The sequence below is a fragment of the Phocoena phocoena genome, chromosome 15 (assembly GCF_963924675.1).
Source record: "Phocoena phocoena chromosome 15, mPhoPho1.1, whole genome shotgun sequence".
Classification (NCBI taxonomy): Eukaryota; Metazoa; Chordata; class Mammalia; order Artiodactyla; family Phocoenidae; genus Phocoena; species Phocoena phocoena.
The window spans coordinates 14,042,392-14,060,959 of NC_089233.1; the positions used below are offsets into that span (position 1 = coordinate 14,042,392).

At 44.5% G+C, this 18,568-nt stretch overlaps 1 protein-coding gene across 2 annotated transcripts in view; it reads right to left on the reverse strand.

The window, feature by feature from the left end:
• Positions 1 to 18,568, reverse strand: part of CALN1 (calneuron 1) — a 458,323-nt gene that overhangs the window by 409,640 nt on the left and 30,115 nt on the right. The window contains exon 1 of one of the 2 annotated variants that reach the window (XM_065893120.1): positions 17,792 to 17,914. In XM_065893120.1, coding sequence (XP_065749192.1) covers positions 17,792 to 17,914 — 123 coding nt within the window. Of the gene's footprint in view, positions 1 to 17,791; positions 17,988 to 18,568 lie in introns of those variants that run through there. The other variant, XM_065893121.1, reaches the window with a different exon arrangement.

Consider the following 18,568-nt stretch of genomic DNA (forward strand, 5'->3'; position numbering starts at 1 on the left):
TAGATCGGTTATAAGTAAAAGAATGGAAAAAAGATATACAATGCAAATACTAATCAAGAGAAAGTTAAAGTTGCAATGTTAATATCAGACAAAGTAGACACCTGAGCAAAAAAATTACCATGCAGAAGTAGAAGCTTAGATTTGAGACCTTAGGTTTGAGACCTTTCTTCTTTTCTAAAATGGATATTTAGTGCTATAAATTTTTCTTTAAGTACTGGTATAGCTACATGCCACATATATTTTCATTCAGTTCAACATACTTTTGGTTTCTCTTTTGAGTTCTTTGACTCATAGGTAATGTATGTAGAAGTACATTATTTATCTCCCAAATACTTTGGGGCTTTTCTAAATATCTGCCTGCTATTGATTTGTAATTTAATTTCATGATGATATTTGAACATATCTTCTGTGACTTGAATTCTTTTATTTATTTATTTATAGCCCACAGTATGATACATCTTGGTAAGTGTTCCATAGTTACATAAAAAGAATGTGTATTCTGCTGCTGTTGGACGTATTCTGAAAACTCTAATTACATCAAGTTGAATGGTAGAGTTATTCAACTCAAGTCTGTGACAGTGTTAAGATATCCAACCATAACCGTAGATATGTCTATTTCTCCTTAAAGTCATATCAGATTTTACTCCAGCATTTTAAAACTCTGCTATGTCTGAGGTCCTCCTCCCCGCACTGAGGGCTGGAAACCCTTCAGGCAGTAATTTGGGGCAATCATAGCACTCACTTTGTTTCCTGTTTCTTAGGTCTCCCTATTTTTCATTGCCCTATTATAATACCTTGAAAACCATTGTTTCATATACTTATCTAGTTTCTGTTGTTGTTGTTGTTACTGTTTCAGATGAAGGCTATCAGATGACACTGTAATATATAGGAAGGGAAATGTTGTCCTAAAGGCTCAGGGAAAGAGCCTGTTCTTGAAGATGCCGTCTTAAGAAACAGAAGTAAATTTTAGAAACCATGTCCTCAGAGTCATCATAAGGATAAAGAAGGCGTGAACTTTGTGAGACGGGGACACAGAGAGGACAAATCAAGGTGAAGGCAAAGAGGCCAACAGGAAAAGGAGGAAAAAGGAAAGAAATATCTGGCAGAATGCAGGTCCTCATCAGAGGCAATAAAGAGTAGCTGTTTCATTGGAAAACAAATCAAAGCTTTGATGTGGGAGAAAAATGAGAAGAGCCCTCTCAGAATACACAAGGAAAGGACAGAGATATTAATATGTTGAAAGAAAAATGTATTATGTATGTAGGGCAAAGAAATGGAGATGCAACCTAATGGAGAATTATAGGTGGTCCCAAGAAATAAACCAAAACTATAGAAAAGCAGTTATAATTAAAAAAAAGAAAAAATTTTGAATGGATTAAAAAATACGGATGAAGATCAAAGTGGATCACATGTTGCTGGCAAAATTAATAAGAAGAAACTCACACATAGAGATGTGCTGTTAAAATTTTTTTAATTCAAGGATGGGGGCGGGGGGGGGATCACTGTAATGTATAGGCAATACACAACACAAAACAAAAAAAAAACCCAAGCCTCTCGGAGGGACTCTAAGTTGAATGAATACTGTACGTGTTGGTGACAAGCCCTCTAGCTGATTGAAGTCCATGGGCGTGGTCCAGTCACGTCCCAGCCCTGGCCACATCCACAGGTTCAGCAATAGAAACTTTCCTATCAGGCACTAGAGGTTCACAGGAGAGGAGGCATCACCTTGATGATGAAAATAGAAATATGTCAACCGTCAGGTACACACGCATGTGAGAAACACCTCTGGAGGCTTTGGTGAGCTTAGGTTCCTCAAAAGTGAGGGGCAGGCAGTCAGAAAAATGACTACTTGGTGACTGTTCTCATCACTGCTTTTAAAACTCAGGTCTATTTTTGGTTAGAATGTGAGCCCTGGAGAGCAGGACCTATGTGATACTGTCTCCACTTTTGTCCCCTGTAGCTGGCACAGAAGGTCCTTGTGTAGCTGCAAATACAGGTCTTTATTCACACCTCCTGGGGGTTGTTCTGGGAAGGGGTGGAGGTAGTCTTTATACTGAGGAGAAAAGTCCTATATAGACATTGAGTCCTGCCCAGTCTAGAGAAACAGCGGTGAATTCATAGCTAATTTCCAATCCATAGCGTAGCTAAGGGTGGGAATATAGAGCAGGTTGACCCTGTTGTAACATGATCATCATATAATCCGCATTTCTTGTGCATAATTTCATCCCGGAGAATGACTTAGAGAAAGAAGGAGGCAGAATGCTTTCTCCATTATGGGCAGGGGACATTTTGCAGATTATGTTACCCTTAATAAAATAGTTTTCTTGTTTTATATGGACTTATCCTGAACGATCTCTGGGAATTATTGATTGTCCTTGTGGGGTGAGTATTTGCAAATGTGGGCATGCATGCATATTCCCTCCTAGGAGACCAGAAGATCACAAAGAGAATGAAAGCATATGTTGATTTCAACAAATAGAGCTGGAACAATTGGAGATCCATGTGCAAAAAAAACAAAAAAAGCAAAAAAAAACCATGAACCTAGACACAGAAATTACACCTTTCATAAAAATTAATTCAAATCGATCACAGGCCTAAATGCAAAATGCTAAACTATAAAATTTCTAGGAGAAAATCTAGATGATCTTGTGTTTGGTAATGAGCTTTCAGGTAAAACACCAAAAGCATGATCCATGAAAGAAAAACTTGGTAAGTTGAATTTTATTAAGATCAAAATCTTCTGCTCTGCAAAAGACACTGCTAAGAGAATGAAAAGACAAAACAACAAATTGGAAAAAAGTATCTGAAAAACATGTATCTGATAAAGGACTTATAGACAAAATATACAAAGAAATCTTGAAACTCAACAATAAAAAGAGCAAACAACCCAATGAAATCTATGGGGAAAAGATGTGAACAGATACCTCACCAAAGGAAATATACAGATGGCAAACAAGCATATGAAAAGATGCTCTGAATCATACGTCATCAGGAAATGCAAATTAAAACAACAATGAGATAACACTACACGCCTATCGGAATGGCTAAAACCAAAAACAAAAATGACAATACCAATTGCTATCAAAAATATGAAGCAAAAGGAATTTGCTTCCTTGCTGGTGTAATACAAATGTGGTACAGCCACCTTGGAAGACAGTTGGGAAATTTCTTACGAAGCTAAGCATAGTCTTAGCATACCATACAGCAATCATGCTCCTAGGTATTTAGCCAACTAACTTGAAACCTTATGTTCACAAAAAATCTGCATGCTGTTTTATAGCATTATATCTACTTGTAAATATATTTATACATACAAATGTAAATATATAGATTTATAGCAGCTTTATTCATAATCACCAAAGCATCAGAAGCAACCAAGATGCCCTTCAATAGGTGAATAAACTGTGGTGCATCTATAAAATGGAATACGATTCAGCAATAAAAAGAAATGAGATACCAAGCCACAAAAAGACATAGACGGATCTTAAACGGGTATTTGTAAATGAAAGGAGCCAATCTAAAAAGGCTACATACGGTATGGTTCCAATTATTTGACATTCTGGAAAGGCAAAACTGTAGATATAGAAAAGATCAGTGGTTGCCGAAGTTCAGAAATCAAGGAGGAAGACTGACTAGGTGAAGCTCAGGGTATTTTTAGGGCAGCAAAACTATTCCGTATGATACTGTCATTGTGGATACATGACAATATGCACTTGTCAAAATCACTTCAGCACACAGTGAACCTTAATGTATGCAACGTTAAGAAATCAGGAGGTCAGTAGATATCCAGAATGGAACGCAGAATGTGACAAATCAATTTGTATTACACATGTATGAAGCAACCTCACTGAAGGGAGGAGTGCTGACATAAGTAACTTTGGAAATGAGCGGAATTTGGAAAACTAAAGGCAAAGGTGCTATAAAGCATTTTAGTTGATAAAGTTGTTTCCCACAGGTGTACGTGTTAACAGTTCTGATACTGCTATACATGTTAGCGCAGTTAAACAATTAAGTAAATGGATGGTGGATGATAGGAGCTTGATTTCTCTCTGTTGGAGTGGGAGTTTACAGGTAAGAAAGGGAAGGCTGGTAGAAGGATCCATGTGGTAATGGAGTAGCGTTGGAGACATCAGTATAGAGCTATATTTAGCTTGATATAGCTACAGATGTTATATATAGAAATACGTATAGATATGTGTATATACACAGGTTAACACCTACATATATTTTTTCTTGCTCTGTTAGCTGAGGGGGCCTAGAAGCAACAATGCTTCAGTAGCAACAAGCATGCCTAGGGCTCAGACCTTGGTCTCTAACACCATTCTCTAATAAAAGAAACCAGGCCAGGAAACTGGGTCAGGAAATACACAAGATGAGCCTGGAGCATCCTGTACCGTAAGGAAGTGAGAAAGTGTTCAAAACACAGGAACCAAGAGCTCCCAGTGGCTAAGGCTACAACCATTTGAGCAACAAAAGAAAGCTGTATTGCATCTTTACCTAAAATATGAAATAAATACCCATGAGTCCATACTAAATAAATGCATGATTGCAGAAATAAATAAATGGGGAAAAAGAGACAAAATCTCCTGTACAGAATAATTCCAAATAATTAATGTAGATACTCTGCCTTCATGGAGACACAGCATAACTCCTCATTTCTTGGGTAGCCTGTGTAGAGCAGCTTCCTTCCAAAGAGTACAGTATGCAAAAGGGAAAAATTAGTAACTTTGGAGTGAAGAATCCTGACAAACACACCTCAGCCAGGTGATCAGGGTCAACGTCAACGTCGATTAGACATGTTGATATTATGCACCCTTGGTATGATGTGATGAAAATGGCACTTGACTTTTGTCGTCTTCCTCCCCAATCCCATAACCCCAGCCTAATCATGAGAAAAGCAGCAGACAAATCCCAAGTGAGGGACATTCACTTTTTTTTTGAGATTAATTTGTGTTTTTTTTTTGTTTTTTTTTTTTTGCGGTACGCGGGCCTCTCACTGCTGTGGCCTCTCCCATTGCGGAGCACAGGCTCCGGACGCGCAGGCTTAGCGGCCATGGCTCACGGGCCCAGCCGCTCCGCGACATGTGGGATGTGGGATCTTCCCGGACCGGGGCACGAACCCGTGTCCCCTGCATCAGCAGGCGGACTCTCAACCACTGCGCCACCAGGGAAGCCCTAATTTGTGTTTTTATTTGCCAGTATAATTTACCTACAGTGGCCTGCAAACTTTTTCGATCTAAAAAGTACATTTTACATCACAATCCAACAAACACACACACATATGTAATATGTATACATATATAAAAATGAAACAAAACTTTTGCCAAAAACGTCTACCCTGAGTGTTCTTTTTTTTTTTAAGATTTTTTTAAACCAAGGATGAACTGCACTGACACATCATAAGCACCAAAGTCCTCAGTTCATCTTAGGGTTCACTTTAATGAAGTGAATAGTATTGCACGTTCTATGGATTTGGACAAAAGTATAATGACATATATCCATCATTATAACGTCATACAAAGTATTTTCGTTGCTCATAAAAACTTCTGTACTCTTGGGTATTCATCTCCCCTCTCCCCACAAACTCCTAGCAACCATTGATCTTTTTATTGTCCCAACTGAAGAACATTCTACTAAACACCTGACCAATACCCCTCAAAACTATCAAAGTCGTCAAAAACAAGAAAAGTCTGAGAAACTGTCACAGCCAAGAGGAGCCTGAAGAGACATGACGACTAAATGTAATGTCATATCCTGGATGAGATCCCGGAACAGAAAAAGGACATGAGATAAAACCTAAGGAAATGTGAACAAAGTATGGACCTTAGTTAATAATACTGTAACAATATTGATTCATTAACTGCAACACACATACCGTACTGTGTGAAATGTGAATGGGAGGAACCTGAGTGTTAGGTATATGGGAACTCAATTATCGTCTCAATTTTTCTGTAAATCTAAAAGTGTTCCCCCCAAATAAAATTTATTTTTAAAAAAATGTTTAGTCTTTCATATTGTCTCCCATAGGTGATGTGTCTTGTCACACAGTCAGAGGTATCCTGCTGGCCTCCAAACCTGAAGTTTAGAACTGGCGGATTGGGGGTCCTTCTTGTAGTTGGTGCAATGCTCCCAGGAGTCCTGGTATCTGCCCTTCCTGTTTGGCCTCCTCTCAGCTCTATGTGTCTGACATCCCTGGGTCTCTGCTTTACCCTCCATCCAAGACTGGCCCAGGAATCTACACCCATCCTCTGTTCTGGGGACACCTTGGCATTGCCTCTGTGGCAGACCAGCCGCCTCTTCATTCAGTGTCTCTGCCCCACAGCTACCCTGTTCCACTCTCCACACACTGAACCAGACCAGAGGTGACGTCTTGGGGCAGGTGCCCTATGTGGTGGGCTCCCAAGGTCCCCATGGAGGGCTGAGACCAGAGACTCTGTCCTTAGTGCTGACCTCATGCAGCCCCTGGGCGCCGAGAGGAAGATGGAAGCAGCGCATCCCTTAGCTCTCCTGCCTGTTTCTCATTTCTCCTCCTCCCTCCAAACTCTAACCAGAAAATAAAGAAGTTTCCTTTACTTCTCCTGTGTCATCTGCTCCTTCTTCCCGGCTCCAGCCTCACCGTTAAGCCTGAAAGGTGGTCAGAGATACCTTCTTTACACTAGGAGAAGAATCCAAAGGTCTGAGTCTTCCCAATGAACTTTAATCTTGCAAGATTTCTCTGCCCATGAAGTCTGGCTTGGAAGCCCATTGCCTCCCCAAGAAATCAAACACCTGTCATCCTGCCCTGGGGTAAGAAGGCTCTTGACTTAGCCTCAGCCTTCATATTAACATGCACCCGTGTAATATTTGCCACAATGTTATTCTTTTTTTTTTTGTGGTATGCGGGCCTCTCACTGCTGTGGCCTCTCCCGTTGTGGAGCACAGGCTCCGGACGCGCAGGCCCAGTGGCCATGGCTCACGGGCCCAGCCGCTCCGCGGCATGTGGGATCTTCCCGGACCGGGGCACGAACCTGTGTCCCCTGCATCGGCAGGCGGACTCCCAACCACTGCGCCACCAGGGAAGCCCTGAATTATGTTTTTAAAAGCATGAAATAGAATAATCAAGGGAACAGTAAAGGAAATCAATTATTTTTAAGTACAGTGTCACAATTATTAGATAAAACAAATGTGTGATGTAATAATACTTGCGCTTCCTTGTTGGTGCATTAAATAATAAGATCTGACAGCGGGTGTAATAGCAATCATAATTTTGAAATACTGTAGTCGTAAGTGTAAACAACATGGGGAGGTAATTCTGACAACTGTAACGTGGTAGGAAAACAGCGGCAAAATCACAGTCCTGCTAATTCCATTGCACCATGTGGTCTGCATTCGTAATTGAAGGAAATGCTAGATTCCATTTAGAGATTGATGGAAGTAAAGGTACATTCTTTCTCATCCAAATTCATGGGCCCTTTGATTCTATCCTCAGGCCGCCAAGGGTGAGAGTCCCCCAGGATCCCTGTCTGGTGCATTTCTTAGTCCTGTTTCCTGGCTCCTTTCTTCAGGCTTTTACTGGGCAAGTCGCCATCTCTTTGTAGGAAACCTGTTCCCCAACTACAGGACACAGCTCCCTCTGACTTCCTCCCCCGCAGGGACAAGCCATAGAAATCAATCCACCCTGGCAGTAGGTAATAAGAATAACATTGTGGGGCTTCCCTGGTGGCGCAGTGGTTGAGAGTCCGCCTGCCGATGCAGGGGACACGGGTTCGTGCCCCGGTCCAGGAGCATCCCACATGCCGCGGAGCGGCTGGGCCCGTGAGCCATGGCCGCTGAGCCTGCGCGTCCGGAGCCTGTGCTCTGCAACGGGAGAGGCCACAGCAGTGAGAGATCCGCGTACCGCAAATAAATAAATAAAATTTAAAAATAAAAATAAATAAAAACATAATTCACAGCCTTCACCAGACTGCCAAAAGGATGCACGCACGAAAAGCCCCTCTAAAAATACTTTTATTTTTTCCGACTCTAAGAAGATTTCTTCGTAGATGGTAATTTTTCCCTACATTGAAATTATTTTTTCTGACTCTATGAAGATTCCTTTGTAGATGGTAAATTTTCCCTACTCTGGTTATTCCCAAGCCTTCAGTGAAATCTGTGATTTATATCCATCTGCTGTGTGATGATGGCCGGGTGGGGAATTGAGAGAAGGCAAAGGAAATCGCGCCCTTGCTCCAGCACCACCCCTCCAGGGGCTGATGACTTGGTAGCTCCTGCTTACTGAGAAAACACGGAGGCCCCAGAGTCCCAGGTGTGTACTGGAAGGGAAGCAGCAATGGGGCTGAGATGGTGCTAAGCCCTTAGATGGGGCAGGTAACCAGAATCAGCTACAGGTGGATTGACTCACATACATACTGAAGGCCCACCTGTTTCCCCCAAATATAATATGAGGAGATGACCCTGCTAAGGGAATGAGACAGATATTCGGCCAACAGCAGCACAGTGGTACCAGCTACTCCTTTTCTTTAAGTAAGTCCCATCAAAGATCTGTGTGACCTGGGCCCGATTAATGACACTCTGAGTGACCCTTAGAGTTGTGGAATGGACCACTTGTATCATGACATGGGCTGGCCACTCTCTCTCCTGGAACATATTTTATCGATTTCCCTGAAATCCTGTCCTGGTTAATGTCTCTGCCCATGTGGCGAAACTTCCTCTATTTGCCAACGTGGCTCTTTCTGCCCTGTCCTTTCTCCTTCTGGAGTCTGGCACACACCAGGATAGGATAATTTAAAGACAGACAAATGCTCTTCTAACGTAATAATGTTCTGAGTTATCCACAGGATTGTGGGTATCTTGACTCCCCGCCACACAGATTCTTATTCTTCCATGCCACCGGCAGGAATCCAGAAGACGCTGAAAGAGGTACATCACTGGGAACAAGTAGCATAACGATCCAGGATCCATGAAGGAAAACTGTGGGCATTTTACAATGTGGTCCCCAAATTGAATCTCCTCGCCACTGATATGTGCTCTCTATGCCTCTACCCCCTGAATCTAGGAGGATCTGGACGGCTTTGACTGCCAGAATATGCCAGAAGGGATGCTTACAAGGCCAAGTCATAAAAGGCCAACCAGGCCCCAGCTGATGCTCTTGGAAGGCTCATCCCTAGATGCTTGTCGTAGCAGCCAGAGGCCATGCTGGGAGAAGGACAAGCCATGTGGAGAAGTCATATGTAGATACTCCCAGCTGAGCTGCTCCTTCAGCCAGCCCAGCTCAGGCACCAAACATATGAGTCACCAAACGATTCCAGCCCCTGGCCATGGAGTCTTTCTAATAGAGGCACCGGACATCACAGAGCAGAGATAAGCCATCCCCACTGAACTCCTGACCCAGAGATCCCAAGAGCATAAGATGTTTGTTGGTTTATGGCATTGAGTTTGGGGTGGTTTATTGCAAAGCAGTAGTAGCTGGACTAAGAAGAACCCAGAGGTCCGGGGGAAAAGGTTCCTGCAATGGCCACATGTGGACCATGGGTAGAGAGCTGGATGTGGCTCCGGTGGGAGAGACTGGGGAAGGGACATCTGGTGGGACAGGCCTGCGGGGCCTCTGTGTCCCTCCAGTCCCCTTTGAGCTCTACGACGGGGAGGACTGACTGAACCCTGAGGGAAAGTGCTGTTTTCTACAGTCTTCTGCTGACAGCACGTCTGTCAGGGCATGGATTTCACTGTCTCCCCCTCCCCCTGCCCCACTTTCCAGATAGGAGCAAAATGCTCAAATTAAAATTTGATACAAACACAGGGAGTGTGCTACATGAATTTGGTCTGGCCCAGGGCTTCTCAATTTTTCCATAAAAGGGCTTCTGATGATAGAGAATGACGGGGTCATAGCCCAAAACATCCCACTGCAAGCAAGGACCCAGTTTTGAAGCCCAGGATTTTTGTCTTAAAAACTAGTATCTTGCACCAGAACATACCAAGCTTTGTTTTAATATTAAGCTGTCCTAGATTACCAGCCATGAGGTGAAAAGTACATCGCATGAACATGTACCCTGTTTATCCTATGATGCTGGACATGCTCTGGTCCGTTGCTGCATCCCCCATGCAAATGCCAGGAAGATAGCCATATAGCATCCTGATACCCAAAGCTCTTCCAAAGAAATCAGGTTCCTAGGGGCCAACTGGGTTACTGACCATGGAGCACTTTTAGAGGAATACTTATTAATAACAATATTAACCATCAATTTGTGGCATGTTTCACATAAAATAATAAAATAATGCCATTTGCAGCAACATGGATGGACCTAGATACGATCATACTAGGTGAAGTAAACCAGACAAAGACAAATAACATATGCTATCACTTATATGTAGAATCTTGTTTAAAAAAAGGATACAAATGAACTTATTTACAAAACAGAAACAGACTCACAGGCTTTGAAAACAAACTTATGGTTACTAACGGGGAAACGTGAGGGAGGAGGGATAAATTAGGAGTTTGGGATTAACATATACTACTGTATATAAAATAGATAATCAGCAAGGACCTACTGTACAACACAGGGAACTCTACTCAATATTCTGTATTAACCCATAATATTTCCCATAATATTATGGGAAAAGAATCTGAAAAAGAACGGATGTATGTATATGTATAACTGAATCACTTAGCTGTATACCTGAAAGTAACACAACATTGTAAATCAACTATACTCCAATATAAAATAGAAATTACATTTTTTAAAAATGTGGTATGTTTTCTTAGAAAAATCATGCAGGAAATAATGGATCCTGGCTGAAAGGAGGATTTTGAAGAGACTTGAGTTAGAGAATCTCCAGGAGGGTGCAAGAGTGATCAGAATTTCTCAGCTAGGATCATTTGTAACATTTTCTATGGAGTCCAGAATTTACACTTTGGCTGTGTGTGTAGATTTTTTCTTCATGAAGACTGTGTTCTTGATCCCATGCCCCCTGGCTTCCTAAGAGACACCGCTCCATTAATTATCACCTTCAAGGCCTTCTCCTCTCTTGCCTCCTTCCCCTCCACTCCAGTGTCCCCTGTCCTCAGAAGCCCTTCCCTTAGGTAAATTGGTTCCTAATTCTGGAGAGCAATTTGGCAAATCTAGCAAAAGGAAAAAAAAAAAAGTGTATACTTTCTGACCCAGAAATTTCACTTCTAGAAAGTTTATATTTAGATATACTTGCACAAGTTCAAAGGGATAAATAGATAGAGATGCTCATCGCAGCACTGCTTGTGAGACCCAAAACAGAGCAGCCTAAACAGCCATCGAGCGGGGACTGGTGAAATCGATCAGAGTACAACAGAAAAGGATGTCGGTAATAAATTGTTGAGTGAAAACAATCTTGCAGGGTAATGTGACCACATCAGTGAGAACCAACTATGAATATTTAGGGGGATATAGGTTTATTTATTCTAGGCATACTGCACAACTTCGGGGGGTGACATTCACATTGTATTCTTGTTTCATAATTGAATGGTGTGCCTGGAGCCGTACAACTGCCTGGTGTGTGTGTGTGTGTGCGTGTGTGACGTGTTCCAAGGCACACCCTGTGCCTGAATTTACCCTAACACATAAACTCTATGGTGAGTATTAATCCATCTTTTCCATGAGCCTATAAACTGTAAGAGGAAAGGGATTATTTGTCTCCGAATTCCCAACACCCAGCACAAATCCTGGCACACCAATTAATGGTGTTTGGTTGAATATGGGTGCTAGCATTCCCTGGGCCCAGGGTATATCCGTTATGTATCATTTGCATAGAACTAGGCGTGTCCTAGGGAGAGGAAATAAACACTTAGCAGGTGATTTCTTGGCTTTTACACACACACATACACACATATTTACTCATACCCAGTGTTCCAGGCTCAAAGTGTGTTTGGAAAAGCTGAGCTAAGCCAAGATAAACCATTTTCTTTGCTGTATGACATCGCTAAGATATTAATATGCATTGATATTCTCTAACAGGTAGATACAGTATGGAGCATCTCCTGAATTTGACCAACCATGAAGCACTTTTAGAAGAATATTTATTAACATTGATATTCTGAGGATCATCACCTTGGAACATGTTGTATTTGAAGAATCAGAAAGGAAGTAAATAGGTCCTGAAAGGAAGATTTCCAAGAGATAGGGTCAATCTCCAGGAGAATGAAAGAGTGATTAAAAGTTTCTTAGCCAAGATCATTTGAAATTCAAGTTGGACGGCTGGAACTGATAGAGAAAGGGAAAGGGAAAAGAGTTGGCCGTCATAACAAAAGAGGGCAAAGTACACTCGCTGATGTAACATTGTCTCAGCAGAGACCCTCCCAATTCTTCTGGGGACCTGTCGGTGAAGGTCCCAGGGAGAAGGAAATTGGGGTCACCAGATTTCCAGGTCCTAGTTGAAAATCTCCTGGTTTAGTAGGTAGAGCCCACAAACGTATAGATTTTGTAAACTCACCAGATAAATTTTGACGATGAGCTAAATTTTGAACTGCTCACTCCTTGGCATTGGTCCTTCTGCTCTAACACTATCCCTTGTTCCAGCCAGAACACGATCAGTGGACTGATGGGGGCAGAGGCCAGATCACAGCAAGTGAAGGCTGAGAAGTAAATGAAAGGTGGAGAAAGAGAACAAGTGTAGGCGATTTTTTCAAGAAGTTTGAAGAACATTTTTTTTAAAGTTCATATCAGCCTTTTTTTTTTAAAGATAAGTGACATCAGAACGAATGTTTATGCTTAGGGGAAGAAGAAAGAGGTTGAAGAATAACCGAGGAGGTACAATTGATGGAATAAGGTCCCTGAAGAGAGGGTGGCAGGGAACAGATGCCTGGGCACAGGTGGCAGGTGGTCCTTGACCTGGTGAAAGGCGTCCTCCTCCACTATGATGGGCAGGGAGGGGCAAAGATGAGCTTGGATGCAGAAAAGGTGACAGACAGGTGCTCAGGAAGTTGAGAAGTTTCCTCCTGGGGCCTTTGTTTTATTTGGGAATGAGCAATTAGCATCATTCTTAGATGAGTGGGCAGTGGGCGAAGCAGTCATGGTGGAAAATGGGGAGGAGACCTGGTCCCTAGGAGGACCTCTGCGTCCCACTGAAGACCAGCTGGAGTTGAAGGCTATGAGTATCACCTACCCATGTCCCATATCCATGTAAGATTTTCTCTCAGTACGCTCTCTATCCTGAAATAGGAATAACAGTGGTAAACACCATCAAGGAGGTTGTTAAAGAGGGGAGTATTGCAGTGTGAGTTCTGTGAGTTGAATCTGAAGGAACATGAGGTGGAAATGTTGCCTTGTCATCCACAAGGAAGTTTTAGCTTCCTCACGTGACATCAGGACTCTGGGCAGATGTGAGACGGAACAAGCACTAAGATATTCAAGGAGCACGGGAATGATTGGAAGGAAAGCAGGTGATGACAGCAAGGAGAGGTCAGAGGTGAGATTTTTACACAGCTTTCTAGGAACCATGCTATGAAGGTCGACCAATAGTCTCTCCAAGTGAAAGGTCTCACTGTTCATCTCAGGGGCCCTGAAGTACCTCCCCGTTCTCCCAAACGCACACAAACCTTGCTCCAACCAGAATGGGTCTTCTCTTTTTTTTTTTGCCTTACATACTGGGATTCCCCAGAAGACATATTTTGGAAAGGTTTTGTGAGGAAAAAAAAAACAAAACAAAAATGAACATCACTGATGAGACCCAACCCTTGCATTCAACCCCAGAAAGAACCCGAGGCTCCCAGTGAGTTGATGGAGGTGCCCACTCCTGCATCCTTCTACAGAACCATATGGTGTGTGCTCTCCCTGAGGATGTAGCCCCCAGAGCTAATGCTCGGTGATGAAACATCCCCATTAGGGCTGGTGACATGAATGCTGCTGGGGTCCAACAGAGATGGGCATTGTGGGGAGGGAGGAGCAGTGGCCGTGGTGGGGCCATGGAATCCCCTGGACACCTGTTAGGGACATGAGGAGGAGAAATTAGGATGGGCAGACCAGGCGGGACTCTGGTTGGTGATTCCAACCTAACTAGGGAAGCCAACTTAGTAACCAGGCAATAAAACTTGAGTTCGTTCTGCCTCTCACTGCTCAGGACCTTAAATCATGGAGGAGTTTATAGGTCCTGTTTATGTAGAAACTCTCTTTATAAGCTATTCAGAGCAGGGGTGGGAGGGAGTAATAGGGAGAGAAAAATTCCCTTTGAATTTCTATTGCTTTCAGAGCCAGCAATTTAATGAGTCATGCATTCTAAATCCTTGCTTTGTCTACACGTTTTCATGTCAAAATACTAAAAAACACTTCGTTTGGAACATGGGCTATTTTTAGCTCGGGTATCAATAGTGCACATCCATTTCTCCCCATATTAGAAAAGCTTCCTTTGGGCTGGGTTGGAGCAGCACCATGGTAGTGGGGTTGTTTACTAGCTGTGGTTTTCTGAAGCTACCTGGGTATCTCTCTATCCTTGGTGACTCTCTTCCAGTTGGTCTCCTGGGCCTCCTGACCATTCATGAGTCAGCTCCAGACCCGGTCAAAAGAGTTCCAGGTCTCAGAGTCTGGACAAAACGGGAAGAGCATCCTTTCAAGCCTCCAGCCCAAGGAGTCAGCACCTTGGTGGGCCCGAGAGAAGCAGGGCTCCACTGCTATGGGCCCTTGCAAGACTCTTCAGAGTAGAAGAGAAGGAAGGTCCCCAGCTACAGGCCAACTCCAGATCCATCAAGAGAAAGCCTGGCCACACCTTGGCAAAGACATAGGAGTAGACATTCTGGGGAATTCTGTAATCTTCCAGACTGACAGGCAGGAGAATGGGCTGGGAGGAGGCTAGAGGGTCCTACCTCTCCCGTCCCTGCCTCTGCATGACGTCTCTCTCCACGGGCCACTGCAGTGCCCCCAGCCAGCTTCATCTACCCCACTGCTTTTGTCCCACCAGTGATAGTTCACTCCTCTGCGTCTCCTGGGGACCACCTTCTTTGAAAGGCTCCAACTTAAGAGTATGAAAAACAAGCACCTTACCTGCACCTTGTGAGTAGCTGACCAACTTCAAGAATGGAATACAAAACCAATATCTGAAGGAACTGGGGTGAGGAGCTGCCCCACTTCTCATTGTCTCTCCACCGGTTCCACCCACATATTTATAGCAGAAGCAACCATGTTCATACTCTCTGCCCTCATCCCCTGGACACTTGATTTGATCAGGAGTGGGCAGCTATGAGCCTGTTCCCCGGGGATTTTGGAATTAGGACCATACTAATTCCCAGTTGAGGCTGACTGCCAAATTGGCAGCAACTTGATAATTTTTATTGTATATTGACAGAGAAACCAGACAGACATAGACAGGCAGAAAGAAACAGCTTTCTTGGGTTTTTCACTTCCCTGAGGCTTTGGATTTTCTGACATGCCTTCTCCCACCCTCCACCAGTGCCTGGGATCTTGTGTTACGATGTTAGATATTTCTCTTTTCACTTAGGAGTCTTCTACTGGACTTCTGTTACTAGGAACCAAATTGGTACCAGGAGATGGGAAAATGATCTGGGGCAGGAAGGTGGGACACATGGAGGAGACCCCTCCTGACTTAGTAATTTTGCCCATCCTGCCCATCCCAGGCACAACCACCTGGACCCACAGTGTTTAAGGACTGAGGCCGCTGATGCTCTGTAAACTGGTCCCAGTACTCAATATCCGTGTTTTATCTGAAGGAGGTTCCCAGCCAAGGAACCGGAGGACAGGGATGCAACCTTCTCTACTCTGCAAGACTTCGCTGATGGAAAGTTACACAAAACATGTTCCAGGTGGGCTCTTTTCCCTTTCCCCTCCACATCCAAGCCCCGGTGCAGAGACTGTGACCGTGGAAGTTCATTCCTTGGCCCCACCTCACCCCTCCTCCTTTTAGCTGTCTCTCTCTGTGCACTGCACCAAGAAATCATTGAGAAATGTGTGTATCTGCCCCCAAGGAAGGAGTAAGCAAAAGTGTTATGTCTGTTGGTGTGTGGGTATGACTGTGAATGTGTGATGAGAACAAGCCAGGAGCCTAGAGACCCTCAGCCCTTGGGTCCAAGAGGAGTTCATGCTCTCCCCCACGGAGAAGCTGATGGCTTGGGAGAAGCAGATTCATTCCTCTTGGGCTACTGCTGCCCCCAGAAATGAGGGAAACTAAACTGCCTAACTCGTGCTCATCACAGTTCTGGCCCCGAAACTCTAAATCCCAAAGTCACAGGAACAAATAGGGAAATACTTTTTAATGTGGGAATATGTTGAGTAAAAAAAGGTTTCTCGGGGGTCGCGGGCTGGGAAAAAAAAAAAAAAAAGGTTTCTGACTGCACTGGACTTCTTTTTCTGTTTGCTGCATGATATCTTCTCATCCACTAAGGTGGGAAACTCTCCTTATCCTCTGTAGCATCAGCCACATATGTCATTTGCCACAGACCCCATAGGACACGCAGAACCATTTCTCTGCCCCAGTCCTTCCCTCCTTCCCTCCCAGGGCAAGTGCGCAGGACGCTATCACTTATTCCAGACTGAGAATAAACCAAACAGGGATTTCATCCTTGGACTGGATCATGCCTCCTGCTGGGGCTCCTCTCCAGGCTGGGGAGGCCCAGGCCAGGTCGTCCTCTGACCCCTGACCAACTTTCCTGAGCAGAACCTCCCTCTGAGCCTGTCTTCAGTATATGTCATTTCAGCTTCACGTTGCCCTCTTCCAGACCTTCCCTCAGAGTCGATGAGAATGGCTCACCCTGCAGGTCAGCACACCCTTGGCCAAAGATCCTATCAGCTCCCACCTTGATTTCCCAAACAATGAGTTGTACTGGAGAAGGTTCTGGATAGAGTCTTACAGCATCCTGTGCTGGTCCCTGCTGTCCAGCCTCCAGCTCTGGAGAGAAATTGCTGCAGAGCAGGAACATGTCCCCTTCCTTTATTCCCCCAGAAGCCTAACCCTGAACTCACGGTCCCCACCATAAACACTCGTGGCCCCCACTAGGAGCTGGTGACAGAGGGGGCTGGGGATTCCATTCCGAACAGCCTTGGGGAGATCACTGCAGAGCATACCCGTTTAAAGGACTCACCCAGACCAATGTCAGCTTCACACAGATCAAAATTTCTTTCTATACAAAACCACCCAGAGTTGAAATTCCTCTTGAGTTTTTACAGCCATGAATGTCTCCAAGGAAAAGGAAGAGAGTAGGATCAAACCCGCAGAAGCCTGTGACTTAGAACACATACAACCCCTCCCCCTGAGCTGACCTTCTCACCCATAATCGGGGGAGAGGCAGGGGAGTCCAACGGTTAGGAACAAGTTTTTGGATTCAGAGACATGGGTAGGAGTCCCGGGCTGACCTTTGCCTGTTTGATCTGGCCTATGTGACGTTGTTCACTGGTTGTCTTACTGTTCTCCTGTAAAACATGGGGTTAATAACACCCGTATGGGGTTATTGTAAGGATTAATTGAAATTATCTATGCAGAGCTCCTGCTTCTATGCCACCACAGAGTACACACACTATAAATGGCACGTTGCTTTTTTTTTTCTAACAACCCCCTCCAACCTAATCAGTCCCTAATAGAGTCAGCTTTCAAACCCATCCCCTTGCCGCTGCACGCATCTCAGATAAAATCAATGGATAGCTGTCAGGCTCAAGATGGATCGTCAAATCTCTGGCCCAGCTGGGACGCGCATCCCCTTGGGACCCCTCCCGGGTGTCCTGTCCCCAGACACTCGGCACAAAGGCTTCCAGCCCCCACGCCACCCCCTACCTGCGGGCTGAACACAATCAAGTCCTGAGCAAACATTCAAGAAAGCTCGTTTCTCCGGGGGTTTGGGGGAGAAGACTTGCCAAGTGGGGAAGTCGGGGGCCCGGGTCCTCAGCGGCTCCTCTCCCCCTCCGGGGGCTCCTCTGCCCCCCTTTTCCTCATTCTCAGGCTTCCCCTCTCCAGGTTGCTCAGGCAGCCGCATCGGGGGTCCAGGGCGATGTTCTCAGAGAGATTTGTGAGTACAGCAAGGGAACGTCAGCAGAGACACTGAGATTCTGCAAGGAGTTGACAGAAACTTACTGCCTGTACAGTGCTGGTGGTAATCTACTCAAAGTCAGTTGCCTCAATAACTCACACCCTCCCTTCCACATTTAAACAGGACAATCGTAGAAACACAATCCTGGCACAAGAAATATAATTGCGGTTGTGACAGATGTGTAGTTATTAATAAGGCCTCGATGTCACCAGGGGGTATTACACAACAAGCCAATAATGTGCCTTTGGAACCGACCAACATATTTACAGGTTCTTTTCCACTCCCGCTCCTGCGGGCTTTGCTGTGGTGTAAGCTATGCGGAGGGAGCTAGAACAGCCAGTGTGATTGCAACCTGCAAGAAAGCCCAGCGCCTTGCCAGCAGAATTTGTTTCCTTGCCGTTGACACCAACAGAGCCACAGAAACAAAGTGTATGTGGCGGCGGGGGGGAGGGGGGGGCAGAGAAGTTAGCACAGCCATCTAGTGGAGAGGACTCTTGCCAAAGCTCTTAAACTTGTGATGCCGCTTGCCATCCCAGGGCAACGTCATCCTAACCTCCTTAGACAAAGCAAAGAGCATCCCAGACTACATGGCCCTTTACC